General features: G+C 51.1%; 1 protein-coding gene across 3 annotated transcripts in view; it reads right to left on the bottom strand.

Annotated features, from left to right (window-relative positions):
* Positions 1–9,258, bottom strand: part of ACTN1 (actinin alpha 1) — a 94,114-nt gene extending 84,856 nt beyond the window's left edge. For 2 of the 3 annotated variants that reach the window (XM_036913391.2, XM_036913392.2), the window contains exon 1: positions 8,892–9,257. In XM_036913391.2, the coding sequence (XP_036769286.1) occupies positions 8,892–8,996 (105 nt within the window). In that variant the 5' untranslated portion in view covers positions 8,997–9,257. Of the gene's footprint in view, positions 1–8,891 lie in introns of all 3 variants that reach the window. The other variant, XM_036913393.2, reaches the window with a different exon arrangement.
* Between the last annotated feature and the right edge of the window lie 6,220 nt (positions 9,259–15,478).

The following is a 15,478-nucleotide window of genomic DNA, read 5'->3' as shown; positions in this document are numbered from 1 at the left end:
CCTGGCTTACTAGCTAGTCAGTCTTGGGCAAGTTACTTAACCTCTCTGAGCCTCAATTTTCTTGTCCATAACAAGGAAAAGAACAGTAACTTCCTCAAAGGGTTATCTGGTAGACTGAGGTGATCCAAACAAACCGTGCAGCCCTCAATCAGCGTGAACTGTTAGTTCTTACTTATTTGGGGAACCAAGACGTTCTTAATAAATACTGGTTGGTTGATATAAAACAGGTTTCTCCTTTCCAGCCTTCCTTCTCTCATCTTCTCTTCCCTTACCAGGAGGTGGATGATATTTCCATACCTCCCAGATATTGGGCTTGTGAAATGCTTAAACGAACACAAATGGTTCCCTTTAAGGACTAAGGGTACAGGCACCTTCATTCCCAGCCCTTTCTCCCTGTGAAGCTGGGAGCATGTTATTTTATATCTCTAAGCTCAGGATCTTCATCTATCAAGCATGATCATCCCACATACCTTACAAGGCTGCTGTGAATGTTAAATGAGGCTGTCGACAGAACAGCTAACAGGCTGCGTGCAAGTGGGGTTCCCACACCCCAAGACCCTCTGTGTGACAAGTCCCACAACCTGTCAGTGAAGAGCAGATCCCAGCCCATGAGAAGCCTGCTGTAGCCAAGGACCAAGCAAGCAGTTTCCAGGGCAACAGTTTCCTCTGCATCTACTCCCAGTCCCATCCCCAGCTGCCTTTTATTCTCCTCCTGCCTCTGAAGTGGCTAAGTCACCTTTTCCCATTATTGCTAGGCAACCTGAGTGGTGCAGCTGCCTCCTGGCGGAGGACCCTAGCCCTCCTCTGCCCTCTCCATGCCTGGGGAAAGCTGCCCACTTGGACACCGCCCTTCCACCCCTGGAGCCCTGTCCAATAGGGTTTACAGGTGCAGGTAAGGGACTGACCTTGAGGGACTCACCTTGAGGAAATAAGGAAAGCCACTCTCCTCCCCGGCCCAGACTTCCGTTTGCCTGCGCCTACCTGTGATCTATTCTTAAGCAGTTGTCCTGAAAAGGGTCACATCAGAGAAGCTGCCCTTTTTGATTATTTTCCTCTTCTGTTCTCCCACTCACTCACCATGAACCTGATCCCTGACTGCACAGTAAACAGTGAGCAAGAGAGAAAAGGTGACACGTGGATGAGGAAGAGGAACGAGAGCATCAGAAACGCCTGTGGGGGTGCTTACCTCCAGGAGGTGGGATGATGAGCAACTGTCATTTTCTCCTTTATATTACTTAGCATTTTCTGAGGCTTTCTTTAACTGAGATATGATTATTATACCATAAAAGTCAGCCATTTAAAGCATGCAATTCCATTTCAGTAGATTTAGTATATGATTTTTAGTACATTCCCAAGATGGTACAACCCTCACCACTACATAATTCAAGGACATTTTCATCACTGGGTTTGTTTTGTATATGTTTGGCTTTGCTAAAATGTTCCTAGATGTGCAAGCATTTGTTTCCTAAGCAGCAGAGCAAAGTGGTAAGGAGACAATCACTAGAACCACACCGCCTGGCTTCAGATCCCTGGTCCACCTCTTGCCGGCTATATGATCTTGGAAATGGAGCTGCTCTGAGCCAGTTCTAACCTGTAAAATGGGGACAATAGTAGTGCCCACCTCACAGACTTAGACATGTTCATGCATGTAGAGTCTCCAGGACAGTGCCTGATAGAGTGCTCAGAAAGGGTGAGCCACCATGACTTTTGAAAAGTCCAGCCCAGCCCCTGGACCTGGTCTGGGAAGATGACCCTGTCCAGGCTGCCAGGAACTGCCATTGTTTTTTGCTCACTTCTCGGGAGGGGGCTAGAGCTAGACTAAGGCCCTGCACTCTCACCAGCCCCTCTGCCACCAATGGTGCCCCCTGGGGTGGCTGAATGGGGCACATGGACAGGGAAGGTTGGGGGTCGTGACTGTTGCCCATGTGGCTTCGGGGCCCAGGCATCTCTACACCAGACTCTCGTTTGGAGATCCTGCCAGATAATCCCAGCCAGGACAGGAAGGGGACAGCAGCGGAGCAGGGAGGAGATTCCACAACCAGCCTTCTCTGTATGTTTAACCCCCACCCACTGGGAACAAGGGATTCCAGGTGCTTGGACTTGACACCCAGCCTGGGAACCAGTGAGAAACCTTGATGTGGTAACACATAGGTGAGCCTTCAGCAGGGGCCCTGAGCCCTGGTTTGCTGGGTCTCCTGCCCCTACCACTCCCAAGGCTCCCTGCCTCAGCCAGGACCACATCTGGGCAATCAGCACTTAGCAGGATGCTGGCGCCTCGGTGGATGAAGACAGAAACCTGGGCTGAATCACGAGCCAAATCATAGCTGACCCAGCCTGGCCAGGACTAAGGAACTGGGCTAAGGGGGACTCCTCTGCCCACAGCCTTTCAGCTCTGAGCTCTCTGGGGAGCTGCAGACTAAACTCACCCAACCACCTCTGGCTGGCGGGCTCCAGGCCTCTCCAGCATCCTTGGGGAATAACGCAGTCCAACTCACAGGAACCCTTCGTGCAGAGATGTGGGCCCACTGACCATCTCTGAGGGGATAAAAGCAGGACCAATGGGGAAGGTGCCCTGATACCACAGCCCCTGGCTACATACCAGGTCCCAGGAAAACCTTGGGCAGGTTACACGTGGACACAACTCGGTGGGGCTAACTGGCTGAGATGGTCCCAACACCACCTGCCCAGAGGTGTTGGGCTCTGACCTGTGAGCTGAACAAAACAGCCTGGCCTTTCAAAAAGGGGAGAGGTCGGCTCTGGGAGGGACAAAGAATGGGAAAGGAGACGATGAGCAAGAACAATGCAGAGGGCTCCCCAGCCTGCAGTAGCTTGAAGGTCCCTGCAGTTGTTGTTACCCCATTCTGCCCATCCAGCCCTCTCCCCTTCCCCTGCTGGTGCTACCTGCCACACACACACATACACACACACACGTGCACACATGCAAGGGAAAGAGGAGGCTTCCCAGCAGAATCTTCGAACCCCGCCTATCCTTGGACATGCAGTACAAAAGCTGCCAGCTCTTCCCCTCTCCACCACTCCAGGCAGCTTGCTGGCCCCTGCCCTACAGTGGCCAATGTCATGCCTCTGGCCATTCTTGGTGAGGTCTGGTGTGATTTTCTGTGTCTTTCTGGTTCCCTCTCCACCTAAACCATGATTTCCACGACCCCAGGAGAGTGGAGCATCTGATACCTAATCAGGGTTCAAGCAGCATTCATTGACGGACTCCACAAGGAGAAATCATCCATGTTCTCACACTATCAAGGGACTAGAAGGTGGAGGAGCAGACACACAGTAGCAGGTCTGTGATGAGGCCACATGTCAGGCTTGGGCTGCCCTACCTTGGCTCCAGACCCACAGGCAGTACCAGGTCTCAGCGTGACAAGTCCTCAAGCCACGTTTCTGGTTTGTGGTCACTGGCCAGGAGCCCAGCCTCAGGCCTTCCTGGAGAAGATGGAAGGAGAGGCCCAAACTCCAGCCACAAACCCCAAGCTACAGAACACCCCATTTGGTTTGCCCTCTTCACATTCAGAACTGCCCACAGGGAAGAGGTCGTAGAGTCAGAGCTTCCTCCCACCCACAGCCCCTCCTCAAGAGTCACCTCAGAAAATGAGTTGTCTCCTTCTCCTTTGACAAGACTGGTGACCACAGATCCTGCAGGAGCCTACTAGCCTCTTACTCCTACAAGGCCATCTCCAGGGACCAACAGCCCCTCAGGGTCTCGCCATTCCTCAAAACTGGAAAATCTGGTTCTCAGAGTGCTCCAGGCTGCCTCACGTCTGTCTTAGGATAGCCTAAGTGGCAGCCAGAACAGTCCCACCTGCCTGACTCCGGCCAGCTGGCCTTCACAGCCCTGCTGCCCCAGCACCCCCACCCCATCACATCGCCAACCAGGGGGCACCTGTTCTCAGCACACCCACGTGGTGGTTTTGGAGAGGAAGCAGCTGCAACAGGTCCTGGAGTAAAGCAGGGCTGGGGAAGATGCCTGGGTGGTGTAGGAAGGCCCAAAGAATGCCCTCAGCTATTTAACAGGATGGCCTGAAGACATTCTGAGCTGTCTCTCTTAGAGGAAATTCATACTTTGAAGTCACTATACATGAACTATAACCAGCTGACAATGGTTCTGGGCATTTTAACATCCATCTCTTCACACTGGGTACCCAGGAAGTAGGGAAAGAGTAGGCAAGGGATTCCACACAGATCTACCGGGAAAGGACATTGAATGAGCCAGAGTTGACTTAAGGATCAAAAGTCAAGAACAACGCAACTCCCATATACTCCTAGCCAATCTTGGCTCCCTCTAAGATGGGTTTATATCCTATATTTTATCTCAAAGTATATTGGGTAAAGGCCATAGAAACTGGTTTCTCAAAATAGTTAACATTTACTGAGCACTTACTGTTAGATGCTACGCAAAAGTCACCACATACATTATTTGGTTTAAACCTCCACTCAAATATATTAGGCAGGAGTGACTAATTATCCCCATTTCCCCCTTGGCATCATCAGGCACACAGCAGGGATTCACCCCGCTATCATGCAGCTAGTCAACGGATTTGAACCCACTATGCCCAGAGCACATCTATCTGCAGTCTGGAGGCAGGATGCAGCCCCAGGGTGGGGTGGTTTGACTGGAACATTAATCCGTCTCCACCCCCCAGCCTGGAGCTGAGAGCCATACATGATGCCATTTATCCAGTTATTCAGCGTTATTTCTTAACCACCTATTACAGGCCTGACCCCGTGCTAGGCACTAGAGACTCAGCAGAGAACAGGACAGGCTGGGCCCCTGTCCCCATGGACACCAGCACAGAGTAAAGCAGACAGGAGTGTAGAGCCGTGAGGGTTGTGAGGATGGAGGCTAGAGTCAATTCTCTCCTCTTGCAGGCTTTACTTCCACCAGGCATTTAGTTGTCCTCCCCTCCAGGGCAGGCAGATATCCTGTCCCTCTTCATGTAAACCCATCTACAGCAGGCCTCCCCTCTTTGCAGTCCCCCACGGTGACTGGTGGCCCTGCGCAGCTCCTCTGAGGGTCTTGCAGTCCAGCAGCATGTATGAACAAAACAGCCTGTCTTCCTGCAACCTGGTTTGATATGGGTGCAGACTCAGGACCTGGGCTTATTTACAACCACATTCATTCACCTGCCAGGGCCACCTCCTAATTTCAACATCCATTAGCTCAACAAATATTGATTAAGCTCCTACATGTAAAAACCCCAGGGCTGGCACCTGTGGGAAAACACATTAGAGCCTCCAGGATTTAAGAGCCATTTTACATATCTTCTCCAGCCAACCCAGGGAAAGTGGAGGTATTATAAATAAGGAATTGGAGGCCAAAGGGTTAATTATTTTATCCCAAGGTCACAAGCCTGAAAGTGGACAGCCAGGATGCTCCTCAGAGTCTATGCTCTCTTCTGCTTGACACCGGCGCACGTGGTACACGCACCTAAGGGCAGGGGCATTAGGCACATGAGGGAATAAACTACAGCCATTCTGAAAAGATGGGCATTCACACCTGCTGCCCCTAGAAAAGGTGGCTTTGGAGCTCAGCCCCAAAGGTCAGGAAGATTGTGAAAGCCAGTAAACTCCCCTAATCCACTGCATTTTGTGTCTGGAGGCAGGGAGTCCAGCAGAGTAAACTCTGCACTGAAGCCTTCTTTAAGAAGTGCCACAGCCAACTGATGCAGGATCTTGAATCATGCCTCCTGCCTGCACACACTTCTACAGGCACCTGCAGCAGGCCCTACCACTCACCAAGGGTCTTGCTCCCAGGTCATTTATCTGCTCCCTGGAAGAGCCCAGGCATGGCCAGAGGGCAGAATGTTGCCCATTTACAGAGGTGGGAAGGGAAAGAAAGCACCACAAGACCTGGGACCTCGTCTGTATCACCCAGTCTCTATCCTCAGCACCTGGCACAGAGAAGGTACTCGAAAAGTATTTGTTGGATAATCTAATAAAGCTCAGAGAAGTGAAATGACTTGCCCAAAGTCTCACAAGTCGTAATGGTTGCACCGGACTAAAAACAGGGGCTTCTGCCTCCCCTAGTGGCCTTTGTATTCTGCTGCGCTGCGTCCTCCTCCTCCCACATACTCACTCGCCTGCCTCCATCTGGAGTCGTGGGCCTCAGTCCACCTGTCCGCTCTGGTCCCACTCAACCCCCACCTACCACAGTGCAGGAGGAAAGTGTCAAAAGCAGTAAGTTACTTTAGGTTTGATCCCCCACATCTAATACCACTGCTTTATCATCTTACCCCCCACCTCTGCAAACGAGGCACAATTTGCAGACAAGGGAACCGAGGCCAATGCAGGGTAACATAGAGAATTATCGGCAGAAAAAACAACCTTGGGTTTTCCAAGTCAGGAGAGCTTTTGCTGTGCCACCACTTCCACCAACCCCACAGCAGGTGTTGCCTCCCTTTGGCCCAGAGACCCTTGCAGACTCTGGATGCCAGGCGCAGCCTTCCTCTCTCCCTTACCGACGAGGAACGAGTGAGGGGAAACGGCCTGCCCAGAATACGGCTGCATCCCAGCCCCACCACGCACCAGTTGGGGCTCTGGGCTGATTACTTCCCCCTCAGCCCCTCACTTCCTCATCCTCATGTGTGCCTGGCTCACAAAGCTGTTGGGAGTAACAACTGAAACAACACATGTGATGAGATGAGAACAGTGCCTGGCACACATCAGCCAATGCCAGCTCTTGGAACTGTTGAGTTTGCACCCAATAACCAAATTTCCCAGAAGACCCTGTTCCCACCTGGCTGCCCAGAAGCCTGGTGCACACCCACCACCACCCTGATCAGAGTTTTACATATATATATATATATATATATGTATATGTATCTGTGTGTATATGTATGTATATGGGGAGGGGAGGAGGCAGGCACTTATGTAAGTTTTCTCTCCAAATACATTTGATGTATTCACTTAATAATACTGAATACTATGTGCAGATCCAGTGCTCAGTGCTGGGAGATCAATGTTTCTGTGGCCCCACCCCCAACCCCACGTAGTCCCACAGTCCTTAAAATTACCTAATTCTTAAATCTTGGGCAGTCTCGTCACTTCTGTCCTAACGAGGCACCCAGTAGATACTCAGTAAATAGGGATTTCTTCTCTTCTCCCCATTAAATATCCCAAAACATCCACCACCCTAATTCAACCCCTCCCATCCAATTTAAAATCTATTCTCAAGGTTTCAGACCAAAATTTTAAAAAAGGGACCCCTGCCTTGCCCCCACAGGAATCTCCAAAGTACCCACTCCTTTCTTACTCCTTTTCTCCACCAACAGTCCAGTTGTCCCAGGAAATAAGCTCAGTGAATGGGGGGCTGTCACGGCCTCCCCCGCTCTCCCTGAGGGGCCCACAGGAACGGGGAGGAGTGTTTAAGCCACTGCCACACTGCAAAGAAGTTGGCTCAAATGGGGTGGTGACGGGGGCCACAACCTTCCAATGTCCCCCTACAGGGCTGTGCCAGCAGAAGCCAAGGCATGGGTGTCAGGTCGCTGGGCTCTGAGGAAGCCCTTTGTGCAGTGTGTTTTAAATTACCTCTGCTTGTCTGATGAAGTGAGTAAAAGGGCGCCGATTCAGGGCTTAGGATTCCTGAGTGAGCTAATACAGGATGCCTTTGGCTAAAAAAAAAAACTTCAGTCGGCTCCCTAAACTCCCCCCCTTTTAAGTTTAAAAAAGGGAATGAATGTTACCATTTTTGGACATGAGCATTCTCCCTCAAGCCCAGCCCTAACCGCACTATCCAGAGGGACGCGCCATCCTGTCCCCCCCATTCCTAGATCAGCGGGGGTGGGGGGTAATATGAAATGAGGAGGGACCGGATGGAAGCGGGCAGCGGGAAAGGGGGGGTGTTCAGGGTATGTGGCCGCCTGGGGCAAGACCTAACAGCGCTGGCAGGAAGCAGAGGCAGGGTTGGAGCTCCCTCCCCACCCCTCCCACAAGAGCGGTTTCTGACCTCTTCCTGCCACCGGCCACTGTGCCTGCGTCCCATGCTGCCCCGGGCCCGGCCCCGGTGGCAGAATGCGCACCCGCATCAGGGCGCCTGGGGACGCGGCTTGGTGGCTAAGCAGAGATCCCCAAAGACTGACCCCCAAATATCCCCCGAGACAATTTCTCGCCCTGGAAGCCCTCAACTCAGATCCAGCTACCCAAATTCTCCTCCCAGGAATGAGCGGGGGTCGGAGGAGAACAGACACCCCTTCGCAGCTACCAACCCCCTGAGTTAAGTAATAAAACGGTTTGCAGTCCTGACCCCGCTACCACAGGGCCCACTGGGGAGCCAGCATATGCTCCCCAGTTTTCTCAGCCCCAACCCCACTCCAGCAGGTCCACCTCTAGGCAGACCGGCAGGCAGCTGCCAATCCCTCCGTCGCTGGGTTTCCCCTCGGTTTTCGGGCTGGCAGGCGCAGAGCCCCCAAGCAGCCTGCCCCCTCCAGGTACTGAGCCCAGGGCAGCCCAGGAAGCGCACTACCACTGCACGCCATATGGAGAGGCGGCCAGGGGGCGGGAAAGGGAAGGCAAAATCGATCCTGAGCAAACAGCTACGGAGCCAGGGACTCAGCCCCGGCCTTCCGAGCACAGCCCCCGCGCCCTGTCCGCACGGAAACGGTGCGGCTACAGCCGAGTGGCCTGGATCGCGGGCCCCAAGACAACCTGCCCACCGGCGGCCCCACCTCCTCGCGCTCCTTGCTTGGCGTTCGCGGGCTCCGGGGCAGCGGCTCTCCCCACTCCGACCCACGCCTGTAACCCAACACCCCACCTCGCAGCGGCCGCTCATCTCCCGCCCCCGCTCGTGCAAGCTTGGAACCCGTTCGGAGCCGGGAGCCCGCAGCTGAGACCACCGCGGGAGGAACAAGGGGCTGAGGCGGGCTGGAGAGGCTACCGACCTTTCTCTGCTGCTTCTCCCAGGCCGGGTCCAGGAGCAGGTCTCGATCCCAGTCCTCTTCGGGCTGCATGTAGTCGTTGGTTTGCTGGGAATCATAATGGTCCATGATGGTGCGCGCGTGCTAGGGGCTGGATTTCTTCCTCCACCTTCTCTGCGGGCGGCGGCGGCTGCTGCGGCTGCCCCGGCGTGGGGAGGGAGTCGGACCGGGCTGGGCTGGCGGGGCCGGGCTAGCTGCTCTAAGCCCTGTCCGCTGCGGCGCTGCTGGCGGCGGCTGGAGCTCACTCACTGCCTGTTCCGAGCCAGCGCTCAGACCTAATCTCCACGCACACTGAGCCGGGGGACACACTCGAGCTGCGGGAGCCGAGGCGGGCGGGGGCGGGGGCGGGGGGAAGGGGCAGAGCCCTCCCGAGGTTCTCCATTGGCCAGGCCGAGTTGCCCAAACTTCCCCCCATCGCCTCTCATTGGGAATTCCTGGCATCAGTCAGGCCGGCCGCGGCGCATATAGGTGGACTGGGCGGCCCCTCTCCTGGCGCGCACGCCCCCGCCCACTCCCTGGGTGCCCACTCCCCCGCGGCTCATGTGACATTAGCTTAAGCTGAAAGGGACCGAAGCTGGGGCACGCCTCCCCGAGCTCGGGAGCAGTGAGCTCGGGGGCCCCCGGAGCCTCCGGGGATTGGACACGCTCCCCGCCTGCGGGAAGGGCCGGAACTCCGGCGCGCGGGCGTTCGGCGCTCCCACGCGCGCTCCAAGCCCCAAGCTGCCAGGATCTGGAGAAGGGACGTCAGGGAACCCGAAAAGCATCTCATTTTCTCTTTCCCAGGGTCCGGAGAGGTTGGCGCCCAGAAAGGGGCGGGGAATGCCGGAATGGAAAGGAATTTCTTGGGAATTTCCTGACTCTGGCCCCACCCCCCGGCCCCGCCCGGCGCGACCCAGCGGACCCCTACCCTCAGAGAGTCCGGTTTATTGCCAGCAATAGGCGCTCAGAGGCCACAGAGCTTTCCCGCCTCACCGCAGGGTCCTTTCCGGCTCAGGGGACCGCTCTGGCTAGGGACTTCCCCTGCCCGTCCCGCGCGCTGCAGAAGCTGGAACTGTCCTCGTACACATTAGGCAGCATCCTGAAAACTGGAGGGGAGGGCCCTGAGCGATCTACCTGCCCCCCCACACACACCTGACAAATGAGGAAACTGAGGCTCAAAGAGTTGACCCTGCAAAGGGATTTAGCAGGTTCCTGGGATGCCACAGGCCAACCCTGTAACCTTAAGCCTGACAAAGCCTGATTGTTGTTGGAGGAAGGAGGGCAAGATTGACTCAACATCTCTAACTCATTAGTGCTGGCCTAGGCTTTCTTCTTGGGGCCTATAAGAGGAAGGTCTAATCAGCTGGTCCAGCAGTGATAGATATTGGGAATCGCCTGCCACCTGTCCTGGTAAGCTCCTCCAAGGGGTTCCAGGACTGAAGAACAGCAGCAAGTAGACCTCAAATAGGTTATGCACACAGTGGTGCTTAATTTATATTTGTGGGCCTGATCAACTGCAAAAATGTCAGTATATCAGTTGAGAAGTGAAGGAGTTAGAGAAAGAAATTCACTGACAGAAAGTGCCAGGAATTAGGATATATGAAAGACCACAGATGGAAAAGGTAAAGAAAGTGCCTCTGACTCTCAGAAGAGCCAGCTGATGCTGTTGTAAGCAGATATGGGTGGTGGTGATGTTCCCTGCATCATTAGTCAGCCTCTCACGTCTATCAGGTGTTACGGATCAGCACTGTGCCTGCCATAGTTCCTGGCTGAGAAAGCAGTGCCTCTGAGCCACAGAGACAGCAGATTTATGAAGTATTTTATAACTACTTCTAAACTATGGCTCTAAACCTAACATAGAGGGGAATGATTGTGCCGTATCCATTCACCCACTCAATAAATACTTGCTGAGCACAGTCTGTGTGTCAGGAGATGTGCTAGATGTTATGTATACAGATGAAAAAGACAATCCCTGCCCCCATGCAGCCCAGCAGAGGCAGACACAGAAACAAAAATTTACTGCATGAGACAGATGCAAGGAGATAGATCTTGCTTACTATCATGAGATAGATGCAAGAAACTATGGGGCACAGAGGAGGAGCTTTGAGCCCAGCATGGGAAAGGAGGCCCCAGGTATAACTGGAGGAGGTGAAATTCAAGTGAGCCTTAAAAAACAAGAGTCAGCCAGATGAAGAGAAGTGTGGGATGTTATTCCAGGCACAAGGAACAGTGTCAGTAATACACGGGGGAAGGAAACTACATGGTATAAAAGGAATGCCTTGCATTTCCACGTGGCTAGACTAGAAATTCAAGGCCGGGAGGGGCAAGAGATGAGGCTGGAGCAGTGGGGAGTAGCCAGGTCACGAGGGCCTTGTGTGCCTGTGGAGTGTGGATCTCAGAGGATCAAGGCCTGCTGGAAGCAGTCGGAACTAGTTGTAAAGCAGTTGCAATAATCCAGCTAGGAATGGTGTCTTAGTCCATTTGGGCTGCTATACCAATACTATAAACTGTGTGGCTTAAACAAGGACATTTATTGGTAATAGTTCTGGAGACTGGGATGTCCAAGATCAGATTAGGTGGTTAGGTGTCTGGTGAGAGCCCTCTTCCTGGTTCACAGATGGCCACCTTCTGGCTATGTCCTCATGTGGTAAGAGGGGCAGGGAGCTCTCTGGATTCTCATTTTATAAGGCCATTGATCCCATGCATAAGGGCTCTGCCCTCATAACCTAATTACCCTTCTAATACCATCACATTGGAGTTTAGGGTTTCGACAAATGAATTTGGGGATACATTAATATTCAGTGTATGGCAGAACAAGAAGAGTGAATGGACAAGAAACATGAGATAAAACTGAGAAGCTCGAGTTTGGATATGAGGAGGAAAGAGAGGGGTCTTTGTTGCTCTCAACATGTGTCCGATATGGGACAGACCGTGCACTTCACCTAATTATTTCATTTAAAGTCCACATTCAAGGTGAGAATTGTCTCCGTCTTACAGAGAAAACCAAGTCTCAGAGAGGTAGCTAACTAGTCCAAAGTCGCACACATATATGTGACTCCTAAACCCATGCTTTCAGCCCAGCATTTCTCAACCCTGGGTTGACACCCTCTTCCCAGGGAATAGTTGGCAATATCTGGAGACATTTTTGGTTGTCAGAACTTCAGTGGATGGAGGCCAGGGATGCTGCTAAATATCCTATAATGAACAGGAGAGTCTCCCTACCAAGAGAAAGACGTATCCCAAAATATCAACAGTGCCGAGGATGGGACCCATGTTCTAGTCATCAGTTTCTAGTTTGGATGATCTGATGAATGATGGAAGTACAACCAATTGAGATAAAGAATTTCAGGTTTGGGGGTAGAAGTATGGATTGAGTTTAAACACATTGGACTTGAAGTGCTCTGAGAATGCCCAGATTCAGTTGTCCAGCAGGCAGTTGGCTGCATAACCCTAACCTCACTGGAAACAGCTATGTGAGAGTCATCTGCATATGGGCAGTATTGATGCCACGGGACGATCCTTGAAGAATGCCTAAGTGGAGCTGAGAGAAGTCCAAAGGCAGAACATGGAAGTACTCAGAAGAAGAGTGTAGAGAACAAAAACGTCTGAAGGAGACAGAGGAAATGGCCAGCAGGAGCACAGAGAGCCTGGACCATATGGTGTCACAAAGGTCAAAGGCATGAAGTTTCACAGTGAGGGGAATCAGCAACCTCAGATAAATCAGAGAAGTTTGGAAAGTAAGGCCTATTAAGTGTTCTTTGGATGTGACAGTTGAAAATTCACTGGTGACCTTTGCCTGTGGAATTTTAGTAGTGTGGCCAAAGCTCTGAGTTTAAAACACACTAGGAGGTGAATACATAGTGACAGCAAATAAATATAGATGGGGAAAAGAAATATTGGGTGGTAGAGGGGGACTGAGGTCCAAGGAGGAATTATTTTTTAGAATAGGAGAAACTTGAGCTGTTTGTAGTCTGAGAGGAAGGATTCAGTTGAGAGCAAAGAACTGAAAATGTAAGCAAAAGAAAGCTGAAGGGTACACGAAGGTCTTGAAGAGGCAGGACCATGTGGGTTCAAGAGTACAGGCTGAAGAACAGGCTAATAACAAGAGGAGGGGCCCCCCTGTTCTGAGGGAGGGGGGAGGAAGGGAGGATGGGAGCTTGTCCATAAGTGTATAGGAAGAGGGTAAGGGATTGTGTTGATCAATAATTGATGATCTTGGTCTTCTCAATAGGGAGGAGGCCCTGAAAGTGATGAATTGACCAGTCTTTTGATCCAAGACTCACTGGTGGCTGTCATACAGTGATATTAGTCCCATGTAACATCACCTTCGAGAGAGAAAACAGAGTTCCTAAGCATGTTGATTTTTTCAGGGATTTTAAGGTATATGTATGTTTAAAACACCCATTTTTTTTTAACTGGGGTATAACACACAGCAAAATGCATTCCCTAAATTCACTAATCTTCAGCATACCGCTCAGTGGAATTTTACATGTGTCTACACCCATGTAACTACTACTGAGATCGAGATAAAACATTTCCAGTACCTCAGGTTTTTTCATGCCCCTTCCCAGTCTATACTCCAAATCTGCATAAGAAGTTGCTATTCTGATTTGCTATCATAAATGATTATTTGTACTTGTTTTTATATATAAAATAAATGGAATTGTATAGTATGCACACTTTGGTTTCTGGATTTCCCACACAATTCACTGTCATGAGATTTGTCTTATGTTGGGCTGTACCAGTAGTTAATTTTTTGTTCTTGTTTTTGTTTTTGCTGTGTATGATTCCTTTGTGGAATATATCCTAAGTCATTCATTCACTCTCCTATTGATGGGCATTTGTATCATTTCCAGTTTAGAGCTTCATAAGTCCTCCAAACTCCCAAGAACAAAGCTGCTATGAGCATTTTTATGTGTGTTATTGGTAAACATCTGCATTCACTTCTCCTGGGTATATACCTAGAAATAGAATTACTGAGGCAGGAGGTAGGTGTATGTTTCATTTTAGTAGATATTGCCAAACAGTTTTCCAAATTGGCCGTAACAACTTATTCTCTAAGCAGCAGGATATGAGGGTTTCAGTTGCTCCACATCCTCCTACCACTTGGTATTGTCAATCTTAAAAAAAAAACTTTTGCCATTATGGTGGGTGAGTAGTGGGCTATTTTTAAGGGTTTAATCTTTTCATATGCCTATCGTCCATTTAAATAAATAACTCCCATCCCTGCTGCCATTGATTCTAATAGTGATTGATCCTCAATTTATTAGCTGCTTGAGATAAGGGACAAAGATGTGCATGTTTTATTAATTTCCCAAAATTTACTTATTCAGAAAATATTTATCAAGCAGCATCTCTCTGCCCAGCACTGCGCTGGAGAGTAAAGACACAAGAGCTAACAGGACAGATACAGTCCTCTTCTTGTTAGAATAGATGGTAGATGCTCAAATATTCCATGAATGACTGTTTAGGGAAGCTGGCGGCCCCTGGTGAGAGCTGCTTTTTTTAGTTTGCTTTGGTGGAAAGCTGGAGCAGGTCTGTTTCATGCAACTTTTCAATAGGAAGTTTAAGAAAAACAGCTCTTAAAAACAAACAAACAAAAATCCCTGGGGTCACATGGGCAGCCGAAACGGAGAGGGGAGATATCATGAAGGAAAATGGGAACATTCATCTGGGAAACAGTCCTGACTCCTTTTTTCCCAGGGGCTCAGCCTTTGTTGCCCTTTTTCCATCCATCCGTTGGATTTCTTTGGGTGCAAAGACAAAGGAGTAGAGATGGTGGGCAGAGTTCTTGCCATTCTACAGGCCCGTGGGTGTGAACAGACTCAAGAAGTTTGCTCAAGTCAGTGGCAGGGAAGAAAACACTGAAGTCCCTACTACCAGCCGGACCTTTCTCTGGAGCTGCTCGAGGAACAGAGAACTCCTGAGTGATCTGCAGCAAGCTGAGACTATAGCCTAACCCAATACCAGCACCCCCAGACAGCTGTTTCTGCCCCAGTCCAGCGTGATGAGTCACCCAGAAAGCCATAGGTGCTGTGCTGTTGAAGGCTCTGGAGTAGGGGCCCCACCTTCTCTTGGAAAGAAGGCATGGGTATGTCTGTGAGCTCTGGGAGTACAGACAGAGCGCTCACTCTGTGCCAGGCAGGACGCTAGAGGAGCCAGATGAGCTCTATTACCCCAGGCCTCCCGGTCTAGCTGAGACCCAATCACAGGCTTCCTCCCCTAGAATTCATCCATCTACAGATAATGACAGGCAGAGTCAGAGAGAACAAAAATGAATTGGACTGACATGTAAAGAGGCATAAAGAATTTGGGGTGCTAGCCCAATGCCTGGCATGCTCCTAAGTTCTTGTTTTTTACCCCATGTGTACAACTTACCATGCAAGGACCCACTGGAAACACAAATAAGTTGGATCTGCAAAATTTTGTAAACAAAAAGCATCATGGACCTCCCAGTCCAGAGAGCTGGGGATTTCCTTCCCTGTGTCCTGAATCCCTAACCTTTCAGCATAACGGGACAGCTCCTGATGCGCTCTTCTTGAGAGCTAAGGGCACAGTAGCTAGTCTTTGTA

This window comes from Manis pentadactyla, chromosome 11, assembly GCF_030020395.1.
Source record: "Manis pentadactyla isolate mManPen7 chromosome 11, mManPen7.hap1, whole genome shotgun sequence".
In the NCBI taxonomy this organism is placed as follows: Eukaryota; Metazoa; Chordata; class Mammalia; order Pholidota; family Manidae; genus Manis; species Manis pentadactyla.
This window is presented reverse-complemented; position numbering and strand designations above follow the sequence as displayed.